The sequence below is a fragment of the Sturnus vulgaris genome, chromosome Z (assembly GCF_052056855.1).
Source record: "Sturnus vulgaris isolate bStuVul1 chromosome Z, bStuVul1.hap1, whole genome shotgun sequence".
NCBI classification, from domain to species: Eukaryota; Metazoa; Chordata; class Aves; order Passeriformes; family Sturnidae; genus Sturnus; species Sturnus vulgaris.
In genome coordinates, this window is record NC_142283.1 from 38,236,199 (window position 1) to 38,254,475 (window position 18,277).

Here is an 18,277-nt window from a genome sequence, read left to right on the forward strand (position 1 = left end):
ATGGCTGAAGTCGGGACCCTGATGTTCACTTCTTCTGGTATTGTTATCAGCTATACTACTTCAAACTCCAGCATTAAAAAATCTTACTATATTTTTTTCAGTTTGGTCATCAAATCTTAAAAAAGATGCATAGAATTGTGGAACTACTAGACACAAAATTATTTTAGAAATATTCTTGTTTTTAATTCAGGTATTGCAGCATAACATTTTTTAAATAAAGCATTACATTTCAGAACATTTATTCTCTGATTTTTATTCAAGTAGGTTTAAGTGATACCTACATTTAGCATGGGGTCGCCTTTGAAGGACTACATTTTTTTTTTTCCCTTGACCAGATTTTGCTTTTTTTTTGTATCCCACATGGCTATTCTCTGTTTTGGAAACTAATAGTAAAAGCTGAAATACTCTGCCTTTTTCGAATTTAATTTGTCATTATTTTTTTCAGTCCTGGACAACATTTTTTGTCAAAAGTTCTGTATCCAAAAGCTTTCAGCCAGTTCTTTTGAGGGCTACACTCAAAAGTTGGCAGAATAGTGACAGGGTTACTACTACTTGTGGATGAAGCATTGTGCTCACAGACTGACAGATACTTGGACTGTAAGAAGAATGACTTATCTTATTAACTTGGAATGATAATTGTGACTAAATTTCAAATACTGTCAAACATTTCAAACTTGACCTTTACATGCAAATATCCAGCAAACATGCTGAACCGGAGGGCACCATTCCATTGAAAGGAAGTGCCTGGGAAGAAGGCCAAACACTTGAAACAGTGTTTTGATTGTTTACTCCAAATTTTCAAATGACAAGCAATGACAATTGTCCCTGCTAAATGCGTTTGTGGTCTGAAAAATTTACCATTATTCACATTAAGCTTCATGTTCCTCAAGCTTTTACAGTTACAGATACTCTGCTTTTAAGAAGCTGAACTTGAACTCAAAACCCTACCATTAAGGCTTCATGGGTTTGGTTTTTTTTAAAAAATAGCCTCTACAATAAATATGTTTGACAGGTTGCAGTCTCCTATGAAGAGACATCTGACTCTTCTAAACATTTTTAAAACCACTAACATGCTGGATGCTTTATGAGTACTTAGTAGTGACAGATGTAGGGACACAACTCTGTGCTTTGCATTCTGTTCTTCTGTCAGAGGAAATACCTGTTCAGACTTATGCCCTTTTTGTTGTAGATATTTATTTTCCTTTACGGCAGTACTGACGTTCATACGTGTGTTCTATCTCATTATGATACTGAGCAATGCTTTCAAAGAATGCATTTCATATATATTGCAGTCCATGTAATTGGTACTGTGAGGTGATATTACCACTGGTTTCAAATCGAGTAAGTAAACCTTTGTCAGATACCTGTTCATGTACTTGGATGGCTCTGACCACAACAAGGTTTTAGTCTTGTTTGGGTCTAATTATGCCGTAATATATAAAGTTAGTAATAACAAAAAATAATTGAATGTGGTCGTTGTGTTTCCTAGGTATAGCATACCTGAGTGGAATGTGCAGTGAAAAAAGAAAATGTATAATTGCAGAGGACAATGGTCTGAATCTGGCTTTTACAATTGCTCATGAAATGGGTCACAAGTAAGTATGTGGATATTAAAGCCTAGTATTAATTTGCATGTAATACTACTACAATTTGTCTAATTTGATTGTATACTTCAGTTTTTCCTTTCTTTCTATAAGGAGGGGATTTAAATTAAAAATTCAGAAAATAGTGTTTCTGTTAATAACATGGATCAGTATATGGTATGCAGCTTAAGAAAATGTTTACAACGAAGTAATACAAAAATCTTTGTAGCTACGAAATAAATAGATTAACTGGAAAGACTGCCATTATCTAGGGGAAAACAGGTGCCCCAAGATGTTTTTTCTTTGCTGACTATGGTATTGTGTAACAGATCCAACTCTAACAATTGTTGCCAACAAACATTTTAATGAGATCATAAGTTGGAAGAGCCTTTATTTAATTTGGCTTTCTCAGGACAGATCCCATTGAAGTGTAGAATAGTCGTTGGTCTTCGCAGCATTATTTTTTTTTTCATCTTAGAAGAAGAAAAGGATGGCAAACTGAAGGTGAAGGTAACTGTCCTTCACTGGTCTGGATGTTTTTATTCATTCAGTGTCAAATATTTTAACCCAAAGTGAAAAATTCTTACTTTGCAATAATAAAATCTGTTAATAAGAGTTGAACTTCATTCTTGGCTTCACTACTTGTAAAGAAAAAGAAATATAAAATGTCGTACTTTTAACTGAAATAAAAGGACAGTATGTATTACTCTCTCATCTTTTTCTGCAGTTTCTGTGCCAGATATTTTTGTATTTGTATTATAATGTCAGTTTCAGAGTGACAACATAGAGGGATGTTTTGCTAAATGTGCGTAACTTGGGACAAACACTTTGAATTTAAAGTGTCTTGGTTTAAATTTGGTCAAAGCTTTCTGAGAATGGACAATCTTGCATCTAATGTTGAAACATGAAGTTAATTGCAAGAAAAAACTGGAAATTAAAATATTTGTATTGATTTATTTTTTTCTAGATACAAAATAAGCAAATATAGAGCAATTATTTAAAGAGTGACACAAGTATAAGTTGCTGCTTGAAATTGATCTTATATGCTTTTAATATTTTTTGCATTTTCATAACTGCATAAAAAAACTCCTGGTTAATATAAGCCATCTTGCTTGCATGGTAGTTGCTGTAAAGGAAAGACCTTAAAAGGAATACTTATTTATGTTTTTTAGCTACATATCATTCTAGTTCTGTTTTTTGCTGCAGTGTTTGCTGGTATTGGAAGAGGGAATGGGTAGAGGAAGAATCACTTCCTGTGAACTTATTCCTATGACAGTAAACCAAGAGTAAGGGGAAAGAAACCATCACTGAATATGATCTGCAGATAAATTCACTGGTAGAGTAAATAAGAAAATTGTATGACACAGGTGTGATAATAACAGATGTAAGTACTGCTTTATGCTTGACATAATAAAAGTATTTTTAGAGCCTTTGCTGCAAAATTACTATGTTTGAAAAAAGAGACATCTCAGTCAAGAAGAAGTAGATCTTGTGCTCCCTGAAAAATGGTGATATGTAAATTTTTTGCAAAGTTATGGGTGGTGTGTTGGCTGTGCAATAGCAAATTTGCAAATGTGGGGTCTTGATCTTAAAAAGTTTATGTGGTTACATAGTGGCGAGGTTTTTGTCTTGCAGCAGACAATCAAAACTATCTTTGAGTTCCTGAGGTCTTCTAGACGTCAAGCAGTACACAAAACAAGGTAGACAGAGAAGCTCCTTGTTGCTGCTAGCAGCTCTTCCAAGACTGCAGTGCAGGTCAGGCTCTATAACCTGATACATTTGTTTGTGAACTTGGAATATCTTCATGTCTTTGCATTGCTGTTGGACTGGAAAAGAGAAAGAAATTTTCATGATCTTGCAGGAACATTAAACTTATATTGCTGATATATAAATCCTGGGTGAAAAAGGAGTTATAAAGCTACATATGAAATTTCAGAGCTTTCAAAGCCTTTTGTACTAATTCAAATAAACTTGGAGAAATAGATCATGATGGTATCCCAGCCATCATATTCTCACAGTAGTAATGGCATTTGGATTAGAGACATTCTCATAATTCTCTGTGAGTAATGTAGCAGATATTTTAAAAGAGTGGAAGTAAAGAATAAATCAAATTTTGTGCCAGTGTAAAAGACAGGATATTGATTGAACCAGACATTTCTTCAAGAAATCCAAACTAATGAAGGGCTGGTAATAAACCAGCAATAGTGTGTAAAAGGAGTACCACAAAAAAGAAAGAATAGGTAGCCAGAGGCACAAGAAAAGCAGCTGCCACAAGAAAAGAAAAGAAAGAAGGAAAGAAAGGGGGGAAAAAAAAAAGCATCCTCCAGTACAAAAGATACGGAGGCTAATCAGCATAGATTCCTGCATCGTGATGGAGTCAGAGTCTGTCACAATCTGAAATAAAACGATCTTGCCCCAAGGAGCATAAGGAGGCATTTCAGAGACATTGTTTTTTCTGCATGAATGTCTCTGTTTGCCAGCCAGGCCCTGGCAATTGCAAAGAAGACACTAGAAACAGTTAAACCTTTGTGAAGACACAATATAAAAATGTATGAAGACAAACATTTGAATGTAGTTCCTACTGGAAAGAAGTTTCAGCAGATTCAAATGTATCTAGAGTATCTCTTACAGAGATTTGTCTTGCTCATTCTTGACTGCCTCAGAAGCAGAGATTAAATGCTCATCATACAGACCAGTCATAAATAGTTCTTTTAACACATCATCTTTTCTAGAAAATTTTCACAAAGTATTTTTGAATCTTGAGGTCATTTAACGACTACCCTGGGGGTTTTTTGTGTGTGACATGTTTAATCATTCTAGTTGCTCTAGAGAAGAGTCTAGTTCAGCAGCACAGAACCAAAAACTTCTTCAAAGACTTTGCTTCTTTAAGATAAAGAAAAAACAATTTTTTTTCCCTTCTGTATGACCAGTATTATTCTTGCTCATAAATTATTGTACAAATAGATTCAAAATTTATGGAATATAGATGCTGTTGATTTTCATTTTCTGAGAGCATATACAACGATATTTCCAGTTGTCATTGTATTGATGAATATATAGTTCTGATTCATTCCTTTCACTGAAGAATTTTTTCCCGATATCCAGCCTGAACCTCCCCGGCACAGCTTGAGGCCAATTCCTCTTGTCCTCTTGCTAATTGCCTGGGAGAAGACACCCTTATATTGAATACATTCTGATACGTGGATATTTTTTAAGTGTTGTGCTGTGGTTTTTTAATTTTTTCCAATTAAAAGAGAAATATACTCAGTGAAATGCAAAGGCAGATTAAACCTTACTTTGTAATATGAAATGCTTTTTTTCTAGCCCTGTGTATCTGAATGCAGATGGTATTTTAGTGACATTGAGAACTGATGTAAGTCAGCAGTTGATTTTTGAGCTCTGTCTGTGTAATCAGTCATTAAAAACTGTATCACAATAATGGATTTGGTTTTATTAAACATATCCCATTTATTAAATTTACTAAGCAATTAGGTAATGACATAATGAGGTCACATTACAAAGTAAAAACTAACAACAGTTAATTAAAAGACATCCTCTCTGTGTGGAGAACAGACAGAAGAGTTGGTGATATTGAGGTTAACAAGCTACATGTAATTTTACTTAAATGATGGCTCTCTATGGCCTAGAATTCCTTTTGAAGGATGGAGAAATAAAGAATGAATGTAAATTTCTGCACCTCAAAATTAATTAATTAACAATTATTAAGTGCTCTAAATGTAATTTAGAAATTGTCTTAGCCACTTAAAGAAGAGACTGGTAGAATTTTTCAGAATTAATCTTATACACATCTGCGTTCTTTTTCTGACAAGCATTTTTTGAAATAAGAGAGCTAACCGTTACTAAAATTTAGAATATTCTACCACATATTTTGTATGCATATATTTTGTATGTTCAGCATATGTAGTGCTGAACAGGGAGTCTGTGGAATTTCTGAATCACCTATTTAGGAGTTTATAAGCAAAAGACATATATTCTTTGTGAAGATATTAAAAAGTTGTATGAAAACCTGTGGAACTTAATGAGAGCTTTAAATGGAATACAGAGAAATGCTAATGGATAGTCAGTTACTACCCATATTTTTCTTATCACTGTCCAAAATATGATCACAGAACACAATAAAATCCGTAAGAGTTGTAAATGCAAGTGTCTACCAATTTTTTTGAATGTATTAGTAATTTGGAGTAAGGAATATCATTAAAGTAACTGGAAAAAAAAGAGTGGTCTGGATAAAGTAGAGTTATACAACTGAACTTATTTTTAAGGATGAACAAGATTAGCACATGGAAAGAAAAGACATTAATTAGATTTTATTAGATTTTCCTTATAATTTGAAAATCATCTAATACAATGGAAAGTTCAGGAGCAGTTGTGGTCACCTCTGCCCATGAAACTCTGAACAATGAGGTTGATTTTAGTGAGGATGAGTAAATTAAAGCGTTTGATATGTGACTTCTGGTATTAGATGTTCAAAGTGTTTGTTTAGCATTTATTTTGTTCCCTCATTGTTCAACTGCCTTACTGGAGAATGAAACCTGACTTCATAACTGAGTAGATATGCAGATAGACCACCCACAGTTCACATTTTAATGACTTTCTTTCTTAAGAAAGGTAGAGAGGTTTAACCGGTTAGTGCATAGTTTTTCTCTTTACATACATATCTATGGAAAAAAACAAGTAAAAGTTTTGAGCCTCTTACCTTTTATGAGGAACTTCTCAAAATTTACCTTCACCAGAAGAGGGACTGGGGGATTCATTTGTAAAAAAAACAAAGAAAGAAAACTCTTCATGTATTTGGTCAGTGACAGCAGCCTTTCTTATGAATGATGAAAGAGTTCCTCCCCTTCATGTGCCTTCCCCTTTTCTGGGACAGATTACAAGGACAGAGTTTGTAATTCCTATTAACTCATGACAAGACTAACTTGCTTTTGAAACATATCAATATTAGAACTGTAATTGTTGGTATCTGTATTAACTGAATAGTCTTTTCATTCCTGAAGACAGAGCTCGGATGAACAAGCCATGATTTGAATCATACTGCTGGAATTGCCTGCTTCCATAGGAACTTTCTCTTCTAACGTGCATTAGTTACCTTCTAGCCTTGCAGCACATTCCACTGCTCTTACTTGAATAATTATTTGATGATATTTATTTTGTATTCTTGAAAGCAGGATGAGTTTGTTGGGGATTTTTTAAAGAATTAATCAGAAAGCAAAAAAGTGACATATATTGAGATGACATGTTAGGATAATTAAGCTTTATTCAGTAGTGGCCATAATATCACCCTGGGGTCCCTTTCTCTCAGGTCTTCTGCTTCCCAGCATTTTCACTCAGGCTATCAAGGGTCCCACAGTGTCAGTGGTGGCTGTGCTGATAATCTATCCCCAAATAGTCATGCTTCCTTCTCTCTCCCATACAACTCCATGGGCTAGTAGGGTATTGGATAGAAGGTGCAGGGGAAATTCTTGTCATTGTGGCTTTATTCTAGCTTCAGAGGCTCTCATTTCCCTCCAGTTGTTTCTTTCTTAAATTTTTCTGTCCTTTTTGGCTAATGGTCTAAAGCTGGATTTCTCAGCCCAAGATACATTATGTGTATGGTATTAATCTATCTGTCAGTGCTATCAGAGATGTTGAGCTTTGACTGTTTTGGCTGGTTTATCTGTTCAAATCAAAGTCAACTGAAGCGTAGAGATGGAAGTCTAACTTTGAGTAAAACAGTTTGAAAAGTACAGCTACTACCTGAAAAATTGAGCTTTGTGGTGATTTAAAAAATACGTGCACAACAGATAAGGACAATCATCTTTCCCATACACATATTTATGTCATTACTGTTTTACACAGAAATGGTTATAATTCCCTGCTTTTTGTGCATAGCTACATAAAACATGGACCTGCTTGGAGAAGGCTCTGGGGGAGCCTATGGCACCTTTCACAACCTAAAGGAGACCTGCAGTAGAGTTGGAGAGGAGCCTTTTACAAGGGCCCATAGTGACAGGACAAGGGGGAATGGCTTTAAACTGAGCAAGAGTAGGTTTAGATTAGATATTGGGAAGAAATTTTTTACTATGAGAATGTTGAGGCACTGAACAGGTTGTCCAGAGAGGTTGTGCACTCCTCATGTTGAGTTGATCTAGACCAGGCTGGGTGGAATTCTGAGCAAAACCTGATCCCGTGGGAAGGCTCCCTGTCCATGCCAGTGGATTTGGACCTAGATGATCTTTAATCTCTTCCAACCCAAACCATTTATGATTCTATGGTTCTCTTATTTTTATATGATTTTTGTATTGTTTTACTATCTGTGACATTTTCTATCCTCTTTGTTAAAAAAATGGAAACTTTACAAAGAAATTTATCTATAAAGCATAGTACTTGTTTAATAAGAAACTATTTTTTAAAAATCACTCTTAAGAAGGAAGGTAATGTGCTTTCATTTCTCCTTGATACTTTTTTATTTGATAAAAATTAATAGGAGGCTTTAGCTTTGTATTGCATTTCACCATTACATAATCTCTATTTCAAACATGACTTAGACAAAATCACCCTAGTAGTTTCATCACTGTGGTTTTTTTTTTCCTGATAGGTTAGGAAAAGTGTCCATAAGGTAACTATTCTAAATTATTGCAGTTAAACTGACAGTGTACTGAGTGGACTTGAAAATATATTGTTTTCTTTTTTTCTTTATTGAAGTTTAAAATGCATATATTAGATGCTCAGCCATGCAAGTCCTTGAGATTACCTTACATTCATTTTTCATGTTTTAGTGGGTAAGTTCTTTAGAAATTGATAGTCTCTTTTTCCCCTGCACTCATATTAAAGTGGACATCTTTGTTACACAGTCATATACTTACACTGACTTAAATCAGCTTAGGATTTTACTGGGCACATGGATGTATCATTCCTAACTTCCATGGCCTGAAAATTGTACAACAAAATGCATTTAAGATTACAGATGACTGAAAATAACGAAGTCTGTTAAATACATTGTATTTCTGTTTACTCGTACTCAAAATGTTTCTGGTATTAAAAACCATGCGAAAAAATTAGTTTGTTGATCCAGTTCTAATCATGGAAAGATCTTTGTGCATCCCAACACATCACTTCAATGCCAGGCAGAAGCAAAGCATCACCAACCTTTTGCTGGTAACAAAACAGCTGAAGAAACAGCTCAGGAAGAAATGAAGCACTGAGACAGGGAAGAAGCACTGCATCAGTATTTTAATAACTTTTAAAGATATTATGATTTTTTACATGAAATTTAGGTTACTCAACTCTTTCTCTGGCAAGGCATTAAGGGTCGTGTTTCTGCCAGGCTGTACTTCTCTAGCATGGATTTATGTTTGATTTTCCTTAGGATAACATTTGTAAACTAAATAGTAACTGAAAAGCATCCTACAGGATGCAAAGGCTTAGTTGGTAGTCTGATCCATTTGAAATATCAGTGAAAAAAATGGCAAAAGATCATAATAATGTCAGTGCTCTTTGTTAATACAAAAACTGTTTTTTTGTAGCTGTTCAGTGAGTTTATGATTGCTCAAGGATGTGGCATGGGTTTCATATTTGCCAGAAGCCAATACTTTTCCTGTATAATCTCTGTAAAAAACCTTCAGGAAGGGGCAATGTATATTCTCATGTTATGATGCTAAATATATCTGTTACAGCAAAGCTTCAAATTATATAATTCAGTCAAAGGGCCGTGGCTCAGTAGTTTGCTGAGATCCAACACCATGAAGTATGGTGGTAGAAGTATGGAAGTTACAGAAAAGGAAGCAGCTGTTCAGCAAAAGCTGCAAAGTCAGCTGGACAGCATTGTCATACACATTTATATATATATATATATATATATATATATATATATATATATATATATATATATATGTATATACTATATACTAATATGCATGTTGTACTTTTACCCAGTTGTTTTAAGACTGAAAATGTAATCTGAATTTCCAGCACTGTGGAGGATGAGTAATGATTCACAAAAGGGAAATAGTAATTGCATAATATTTTTATTTTTAATTTTAATTTTAATTTTTATTTTATTTACATTTTCTGATAATCTTAATTTTTATCAAGAAGATATAGATTTCCTTGTTTGGTAGATTTTTCTTTGAAGATAAATTCTTTCCAAAAGAAATAATGTTTTACCATTTACCATCATAATTTTTCTGTAGCTGGTCAATCGCCTTTCAATTTCAGCTAAATAATTAATTTACAAGTTGAAATGTGTCTTATCCCATTTATTCAATGATCTGTAAAGCCCTCATATGTTTTAAAGGATGCAAAAAATCTTACCACACTTAATATTTCACTAAGTGGAATTTTAAAAAACCAACAAACCAACATATAACAGCTTAGACAATCCTCCTAATAGTCTGGTATTTTAATATATTTTTCTCAATAAGGATAGCAGTGTGATAAAACATTTTGTTGAAAAAATGCAATAAAAGTAGTGTAGCTTCTGTCTCTCTCTCTCTGTGATTGTCACATAAGCGAGGTTATTTTCACTTACCAAATACATCCTTATGATACTGCAAAATTTCAGATTGGACAAATTGGTGTGAAAATCATTGTACTATAAAACTCCATATAAGTATTTAAACCTTGTAATTTCTGAGTCCATAGTTTGAAAAGTTTCAATCATTTTTGCATACTATTGTGCGAAATGGTGAAAAAGCAGAAAGCAGTGGAAATAATAAGGAAGATAACACTTTGTTATTAATAATACTTTTAAAAGTAATTTTTATTTTTAAGGTAATAGAATTTATTATGTTAGTGATTTATTTCACAAAACGGAAAAATATGTAGGATAATAGTTGCAGAGGATTTACAAATAGTATATAGTAATAACTTATACTAATATGATTTTTTAATAAATCAAATGGAACCTGATCCCATCACACATCACAGATATAAACTGGCAACTGCATTCAGAGGTTTACTTTCTCCTTCACAAGGGGGAAGTTTTCCAGTAATTTTCAGTCTGTCCTGAGCTCATAAAAGTAGTATTATACTTGATCTGCAGTTCACACACATCATTCCCTTGTTCTATATATGACTTGGAATAAATAGATCCTTTAGTATTTCGGAATCTATTCATTATGCTGAACATTCTAGTGCTGGCTCCTTGACTCAGCACTTGTGCTTTTCTTAATCTGTCTCTTATTTCCTAATCTCTCTCACTGTTAGTGACTGTGAAAATCTGAGCAGTAGTTGTTCTCTTTAATTTTTTTTATTATCTCGGTTTTTGTCCACATCTATCTGAACTAACCTAATCAATTGCTCCTATATTAAGGTTTTTTTACTATTTAATCTTTGTCCCTTCTTTACCTATTCCTGGTTTAATAGCATCATTTTTTTTCAGCTGCACTACTTCCTTTTTAAGTGTGATAGGATGGTGACAACCATCATCTACCATTTGCAAAGCACAAACGAAATAATGAATAAATAATGAAAAGCTTTTACCTGGAAGCTTGTCAGGTCACTGAGCAAATTCATATTGTCATGAAAGTAGCACATCAAAGAATTTTGATCTCCCATGGCGAGAAAAAATATGAAATAGCAATGCAGACCTAATTATTTCAAGGTGTGTGCGTAACCTTATTTAGCTTATTTAAATATAGAATAATGACTGAGGATCCTCTTTGTAGGCTTAAAAGAGCTTTGATTTTGTAATACTTCACTGTAATAAGTTCAAGTTGAATTGTAGTACTTGGTACTTGTTCAGGATGTTGACAGTGGAATGCATTTTGAAGGCAAGAATATAAGCTATTCCCTAAAATGACAGGAGAGATGTCTGATTCCAGCTGTACACAAATAATTGCAGCAGTAGTTAATTGTAAAAGAATTGCTTTTTAACTGAAATATTGGACTAATATTTTTCTTCTGCTTTCAGTGTCCTGAGTTATTAATTCCAAATACAGAGAGTGTAATGATATTTCTTTGTACTATTTCTATTTGCATATTAAAATTTAGGTAACATAATTCCAGCTTTGTACATGGTATCACTAAAAACAGAAAAAAAATCTTTTAAACAAATTTTGGAGGGTTTTTTAGATAAATTATTTTTTTCCATGGACTTGTTTGCCAAAATACTTTAAAACTGAGATTATTAAAATTCCATAGTGTGAATTAAAATGTTGGTAACATTTTATGTAGGGAAGGCATTCTATAGAATACTTCTTACTTGCATATTTTATGTCCTGTATATAGCCTTTAACCCAGAATAGGTAGAGCATTTTTATGTAACACTGAAGAAATAACACTTCTTTTCTTATAAATATAATTTATTTCTATATATAGACATGAAGTACTATTTGTTAAAGTCTTTGGTTTTTTGTCATTGTATTTTTTCAAGCTTTTACAAAGTTATCCTATAATCCCAAACTCCTTTGTCTTCCCCCGACATGCACGTGGTGTTGCTTTACTCTTGTGTGAGGTTGAATGCTCACAGCTGTGGGAGAGGAGAGGGCGCACTGTGCTGGGTGCTATCATAATGCATCCATTCTTCAGGAAGAGCCACAGCTGCACCTTGCACAGACACGGCTTCTGTGGTGCCTTTGTAGCAGTGAAAGGATGTAGTCATGTCTTTCATGTGCAGCAAGGGGGGCTAGAAAATGTCATGACCACCCCTGCAAACACTGAATGATGTTATATCCGTGATTGTTAATGGAGAAGTAGGTACACATACGTACAGTACTTGTGATGAATAACAAGGTAGCAATGGCTGTTCAGCTTCTTTCTTTCACTACACACATAATGTGAAGTGAGGAATGAAATCAGAAGTGCGGTTCTGCTGCACATTGACTTTTATGTGGTCTTGTACTTGATACTAGGTCAGGTAAAAAATACAGCCATTACCATGCTAGAAGAGATCAAAAGCACTCACTGAAGAAAACATTCCTGAGAATGTTTAAGAGCAGGTTCTGTTGCTTCTTTAGCCTACTTCTCAGATATTGTCTTGCAATTTAATTAATTTATGTTAAGATACAACCTGTATTTGCCTTTTGAATAGGCATTTTTGAATGCCTATTCTTTCAGGTAGGCAAAGGATTCACTACTTTCATTTACTGTTTTCTGGATTTTTTGTGTGTACTTAATTTGGAGGTGGAAGAGAATTGAGGAACGAATTCCGTTGGATTAGGACAGGTATTTTGAACTGCAGTTGAATGTCAAAGTAGGATAGGAGAAGTGTCACAGAAGTATGGGCAGGTAAAGTATTGGAAGGTTATTAGAATTAGGTTTTTTATTAGTGTTTAATGTAGCTGATATACACAGCTGTATGTAGCTTATATATTTATAATAATATAATAGTTTTAACCACTTCATGATTTAAAATACAATGTTTTCCTCAGAATTCTTGTGCTGATAAACTTTACAAAATACTTCTGTGGTAGTAGTTTGGAAAAAAGAGGGTACACTGATATATATGCAGTAGTAGCTAGTGCGTTTTTTTGAAACAGTCAAGATCACAGATAACTCAGCACACATTTCTCTGGCTGACTTTACAGAATATTTTGTGACAAAGTCTAGCTTCAATAATTGCTCTTCAGAGTGAAGGGAAATAATCATAATTAGAAATTACAGGGGTCTTGTAATTTTAATTTTAAAAAATATTTAAAATAACATATTAATTCCACTCTGCATAAATGGGAGCCGTCACCTGTATAACAAATTTTGTCAAAATTTTGTGTTGTAAATATTTTAGTTTAAATCCTACAGTGTATATGATACTGACAAGTGAGTATTTTAAAATTACTACTTTTGCACTATGGAAGTATATAACTCAAATTCTGAGACATCTCAAATACTGCACGAGAGGCATCCAAGAATAATGTAAAGCAAGTGCAGAGGCACTGCTGTGTAGTTGTTTTTGCCATTCAGGCAGGTCAGGAAAAGGCAGAGGTTAAGATAACACATTTGCTTGCCTCAGTTACACAGTTTACAGATAGAAAAATTATCCAATTTTTGCACAAGCCAGTGTTCCAGTGCTCCAGACTGTGAGGTGTAAGAGACAGAGCCCTTCTATAGGCAAGGTAAAGCCTTGCACAATATTTCTATTAATTTCATTGGTAAACACAAGGTAGAGCAAATTGCAAGTTTTTATGTAATTTGGTCTAGTCACGAATGGATTTTGGCATGGAGTGGAGAACAAAAGTGTTGGGAGATAGGCCTTTTTTGCCATTTGCCACTGTGGAGTGGTGAAATAGGAAGTGTAATGTACTCCAGTTTTTGTACAGACACAGCAGACTTACTCTCTTTGCAGTCTGTAAGTGAAAGAATTGATACATGGCATAGAGTTTTATTAAACCTGAAGTTTTGCTTTACTGCAGGGCAGAGTAATGCTGCAAAATTCCAGCACTACTTTAAATCCAATACTCTGGAGAGTAGTCTCATACTCATTTGTAAATCTCCAAAAACCGTTGAGTGTATTTATTTCTTGTAATATCAGTCAGGTATGATCCACTTAGCTAATGCTGAAAATGTTAGTTTTATTTAAGTATTTCTTCTTCCTCTCTGTTTGCTAATTATGAATGAGAGTGACAGTGAGTCTTTGGTTAAAGCAGCAGCTTCAAGCAGATATTCAGTAGAATTTTTCATTGCAGTGCATTGGATGTGAGAACTCACTGGGATGCATGAGTCTTTATAATCAAAGTCAACTTAATTTCTTCATCTGTGTTATTTTTTAATGAGAGATTAAAAACACGTTTTGGTGTCTTTTTCTTTTCACTGCATTAAAGTAATGATCATTTTACTATTCTATAAAATTTCAACCAATCGGTTCCATAGAGAATGATGATAGAATCACTGCCAAAATATTCACTAATCTTAAAAAATAAGAGTATTTGTCCATTTACAAGAGAAATAGTATTCATTAAACTTACAATAATTGTGCAGTTATGAAAATTCAAAAAGTTGTCCAAAATATATATTGAACTGATTAGAATGCAATATTTCTCATCAAATAAATGCACTTCCACTTCCATCTTTGATTACAGAATTGTCCTCTACACTTGTTCCATGCACTTCTATGAAAGATACCATGGAAAAAATAATCAAAAGAGGTTTCCTACATGTAATATGTATATGAGCTCTTTACAGCCCTTTGCAAGAGTTTTAACTTACAGAAATTCTGAAAACAATCTGTTATTTTGTTTCACTTTGTTTTATTTTTAATAACTTCAAAATTCAGCATGGGGATAAACCACGACAATGACCACCCATCCTGTGCAGATGGTGTCCATATCATGTCTGGGGAATGGATTAAAGGACAGAATCTTGGGGATGTATCATGGTCTCAGTGCAGCAGGGAAGATCTGGAAAGATTTCTCAGGTATATAATTCAATAAAAGAACTCTTACTGTATGTTATTTAGAAATAGAAGTAATTAATGTACTGAAATAATAAGTTTTCATTTTTTTTTACTCCTATGGGATATTTGTTTTGCAAAATCCATCAAAATATTTTAAATCATCACAGTCTAATATTAGATTTATTAAAATCTGTTTTCAGCAATTACATGGATTTTTATATTTTCATGTCTTAATGTATATGATTATACTTTAATATACTTTTATAGACATTTTATATGTATCACTATGTTTATATTAATATGCTATGTACTGAAATGTTTTGCCTCGAAAACCTTAATCCATTAAGTAAGTTTTATGCTAAAATATTGTCCACCACTTTTCTGAAATGCTGATCAATTATAATGTCTTTCTGCAAATGTACAATAACAGAACACATTAACTTACAACAAACATAACTTATATCAGTTTAAACATGAGCAGCAGCCCAATGCTGATGAATAAAAAAATTGTAATTGTCCACATATTTCAAATGTTGTGTGCAAGCTTAAGTTTGTGTGGCAATCAGACCCTCGGATTGCTCAGCATATGAATCTCTGCATATTACCAGGTCAAAGGCCAGTAACTGTCTGGTACAGACGAATCCTCAGAGCCTCAATTCTGTGATTATTCCCTCTAAGCTCCCAGGAAAGACGTACACTGCAGATGAGCAGTGTCAGATTCTTTTCGGACCAACTGCTTCCTTTTGCCAAGAAATGCAGGTAAGGCTGTGTCTATACTTCAGAGAATGCATTTACCATCTAATATTTGTGTGAGAGTAGCTTTTGTGTATGTGTTTGATGAAAAGAGAATATAGCGCTTTTGAAGTGATAATTTTACACTTGCTTTCCAAAAATTAATATGCACATATTCATTGGTTCATCTTGTAAGTCTTGTTTTAGGCCTCTGGATATCCTGAAACATATTCTATTGATACTTCCCTTGTACTTTAGAAACAGAAGATGTCATAGTTTTAAGACACCTTGTTGCAGCAAGTGTAATATTTGCAATTTAATATTTGCAATTTATTATTTAGGTTCCATTTTATAGTTTGGGTACTGAATGTCCATATCTGACCTTCAGAAGATTATGTTGCACCTGTGCACACTGTGACAAGTAATAGTGGTGTTAGCTGGGCTCTGCATCTCCTAGGAGGCATCTCTGAGCCCAGGCAGAGCTGTACAGGGCCATGACGAGAGGAGTTCCAGTATTTCAGTCAGTTTGCTGAACTTGCTTGGTGTCAGTGTGAAGCAGTGGCACTGTATGGGCTTAAAAAAAACCAGGTTAGCAAAATTTAACAGGTCTTCATAATTTTTTGAACTAATATTAGTAGACACCTGATTGAAGAAGCAGTTTAAGAATGATTTTTACAGAGAAAAGTCAACCTTTTTTAACATCAACAGGCTAAACATATTGGATGTCCTTAAGACACTAACCAAAACAAGATGGGAAGATGATATATGAATATATAAAGAGCATGGAGTATGGATTGATAGAGCAGGGACTAGAGCAAATGTGAAATACAATTTCATCAGAATCAGTAGGCAGATGGCCTGAAAAGGTTAGGAGTACCAGATAAGAAAATGTAATTCCTTTCGCCTTTCGTTCTTCTCTTCCTGCTTTGAGTTTGAACATAGTACTATTTCTTCAGAGACTTTCACTTAAACTAATCTTTATGTAAAAGATTCTCAAAGGAAACATTGCAGTACGTACATATATATATAAGGCATGCTGAGAGTGGTATAGTTGAGAAAAGGAAAAAAAGCCATAGTTTAATGGAATTCATTTTAGCTGTCTTACTGAAAACATTTTCTCTCTGGATATGAATAGTAAATCTCAATGTCACCATTTTACAAATGCTCATTACTTCCAAGTGCTTTTTATTGAATTTGAACTTGTTCCTTGCTTTTCAGTACACTGCTTCCAATTGAAGGATGTAATTTTTATTTTTCACTCTCTATAAGCCTATTTTGAACAAGAAAATGATAGTGTGTTTAGTATTTCTTGTAGGTCTTCTTTAACAATTCTCAAAAGTAATTGAAGAAAGAGACAAATGTCAAGATTTTCTGTTGCATAATACATGAATATGCTTTTCATTTTCCTGGATGAATCCTCTTCATATTACCTTTGTATTTTGTTCTCCTTCATATATTTAAATTCAGATAGTCAAGTTGCCCTGTGCCTGTTGTGGTTTTTTCATAATATTCTTCTTTTGGGATCCTAACTCTCAGGTTTCTTTGATTTACATTATTATTTTAGAAATATTAGGGAATTAAATTCAGTAACTATTAAGGAGGTAGTGTTCAACTGTTTGCACAGAGATTACTAGGTTCTAGCTAATTGTCCATTTAGTCCAGTCGTCTTCAGTCGTGTTCCCCTCTTCTGACATTCTGCATGAAAGAGGACATCTATCAGCTAAATCACTTATTTTCAGCTAAATAAATAAGTCTGCTTTTTCCTACCTACAGGATAATGGCTTTATATTAATATTAAATATTTATATTAATTTTATTGTAATATTAAACGTTAGTATTACTATATTACTTAATATTATGAAATATTAGTATATTAATACTAGTTAGTAATATTGTAATGTAAATCTATGTATAATGTAGATTTGCTATGAAGAAAGAATATAATAATGATGCAAGACAATAAAAGAGGCCCAGGTTTGTTTCAACTATTCTTTTTTTTCTGACAAACGGCAATTTAATTTTAGTTGTCATCATAAAACCGAATGTGTTACTTGATGACCTTATGGTCTTAACTAGAAAAAGAGACCCCAATAACAGTTTCTGAGAAGAGAGCAATGGGAAGAACCTTCTGCAGTTTTTCCAAAATCTTCTGCAAAACTGGTAATCCTAAACTGTAAATTGCATAATGCAATATTGAACCAAGAAATTATTGTAATGAATTTTTAAGAACCTTGGATCTATGAGAAATGAATAGATGACACGAAGGACAAAACTGAGAAACATGGTGAGAATAGTGAGGTAGAAGAGAATTTTTCCAAAGCTTCCTTCCTGACATTAGTAATCACCTTGTTGGTTTTCGTCTGTGTTCATGAAGATCTACTTACAGCAAGCTTCGGCATTATATTCAGATCTCCTTTTGTTACCTACTGTGGGTCTTAAAGTCTTAAGTTAGGGAAGTTTACTGCTAGTCCATTTAGATTTAGAATTTCTGAATAATAGCATTTCTATGGTGAAGGGGAAACTCAGAGCAATGGATAGAGCACAGCCCAGAGGATAAGGAAGTTGACCTTCTTGTATATGTTTTTTCCTATGTATGAAAAGAAAGGGGGGAAAAGAAATGCCATTGGAATTC

At 33.7% G+C, this 18,277-nt stretch overlaps 1 protein-coding gene across 3 annotated transcripts in view; it reads left to right on the top strand.

Moving 5' to 3' along the window:
* The window catches only part of ADAMTS19 (ADAM metallopeptidase with thrombospondin type 1 motif 19), a 128,277-nt gene that overhangs the window by 63,716 nt on the left and 46,284 nt on the right, over positions 1-18,277 (top strand). For all 3 annotated transcript variants that reach the window (XM_088156597.1, XM_088156596.1, XM_088156595.1), the window contains 3 exons: positions 1,490-1,595; positions 14,794-14,934; positions 15,522-15,672. In XM_088156597.1, the coding sequence (XP_088012723.1) occupies positions 1,490-1,595; positions 14,794-14,934; positions 15,522-15,672 (398 nt within the window). The remainder of the gene's footprint in view (positions 1-1,489; positions 1,596-14,793; positions 14,935-15,521; positions 15,673-18,277) is intronic.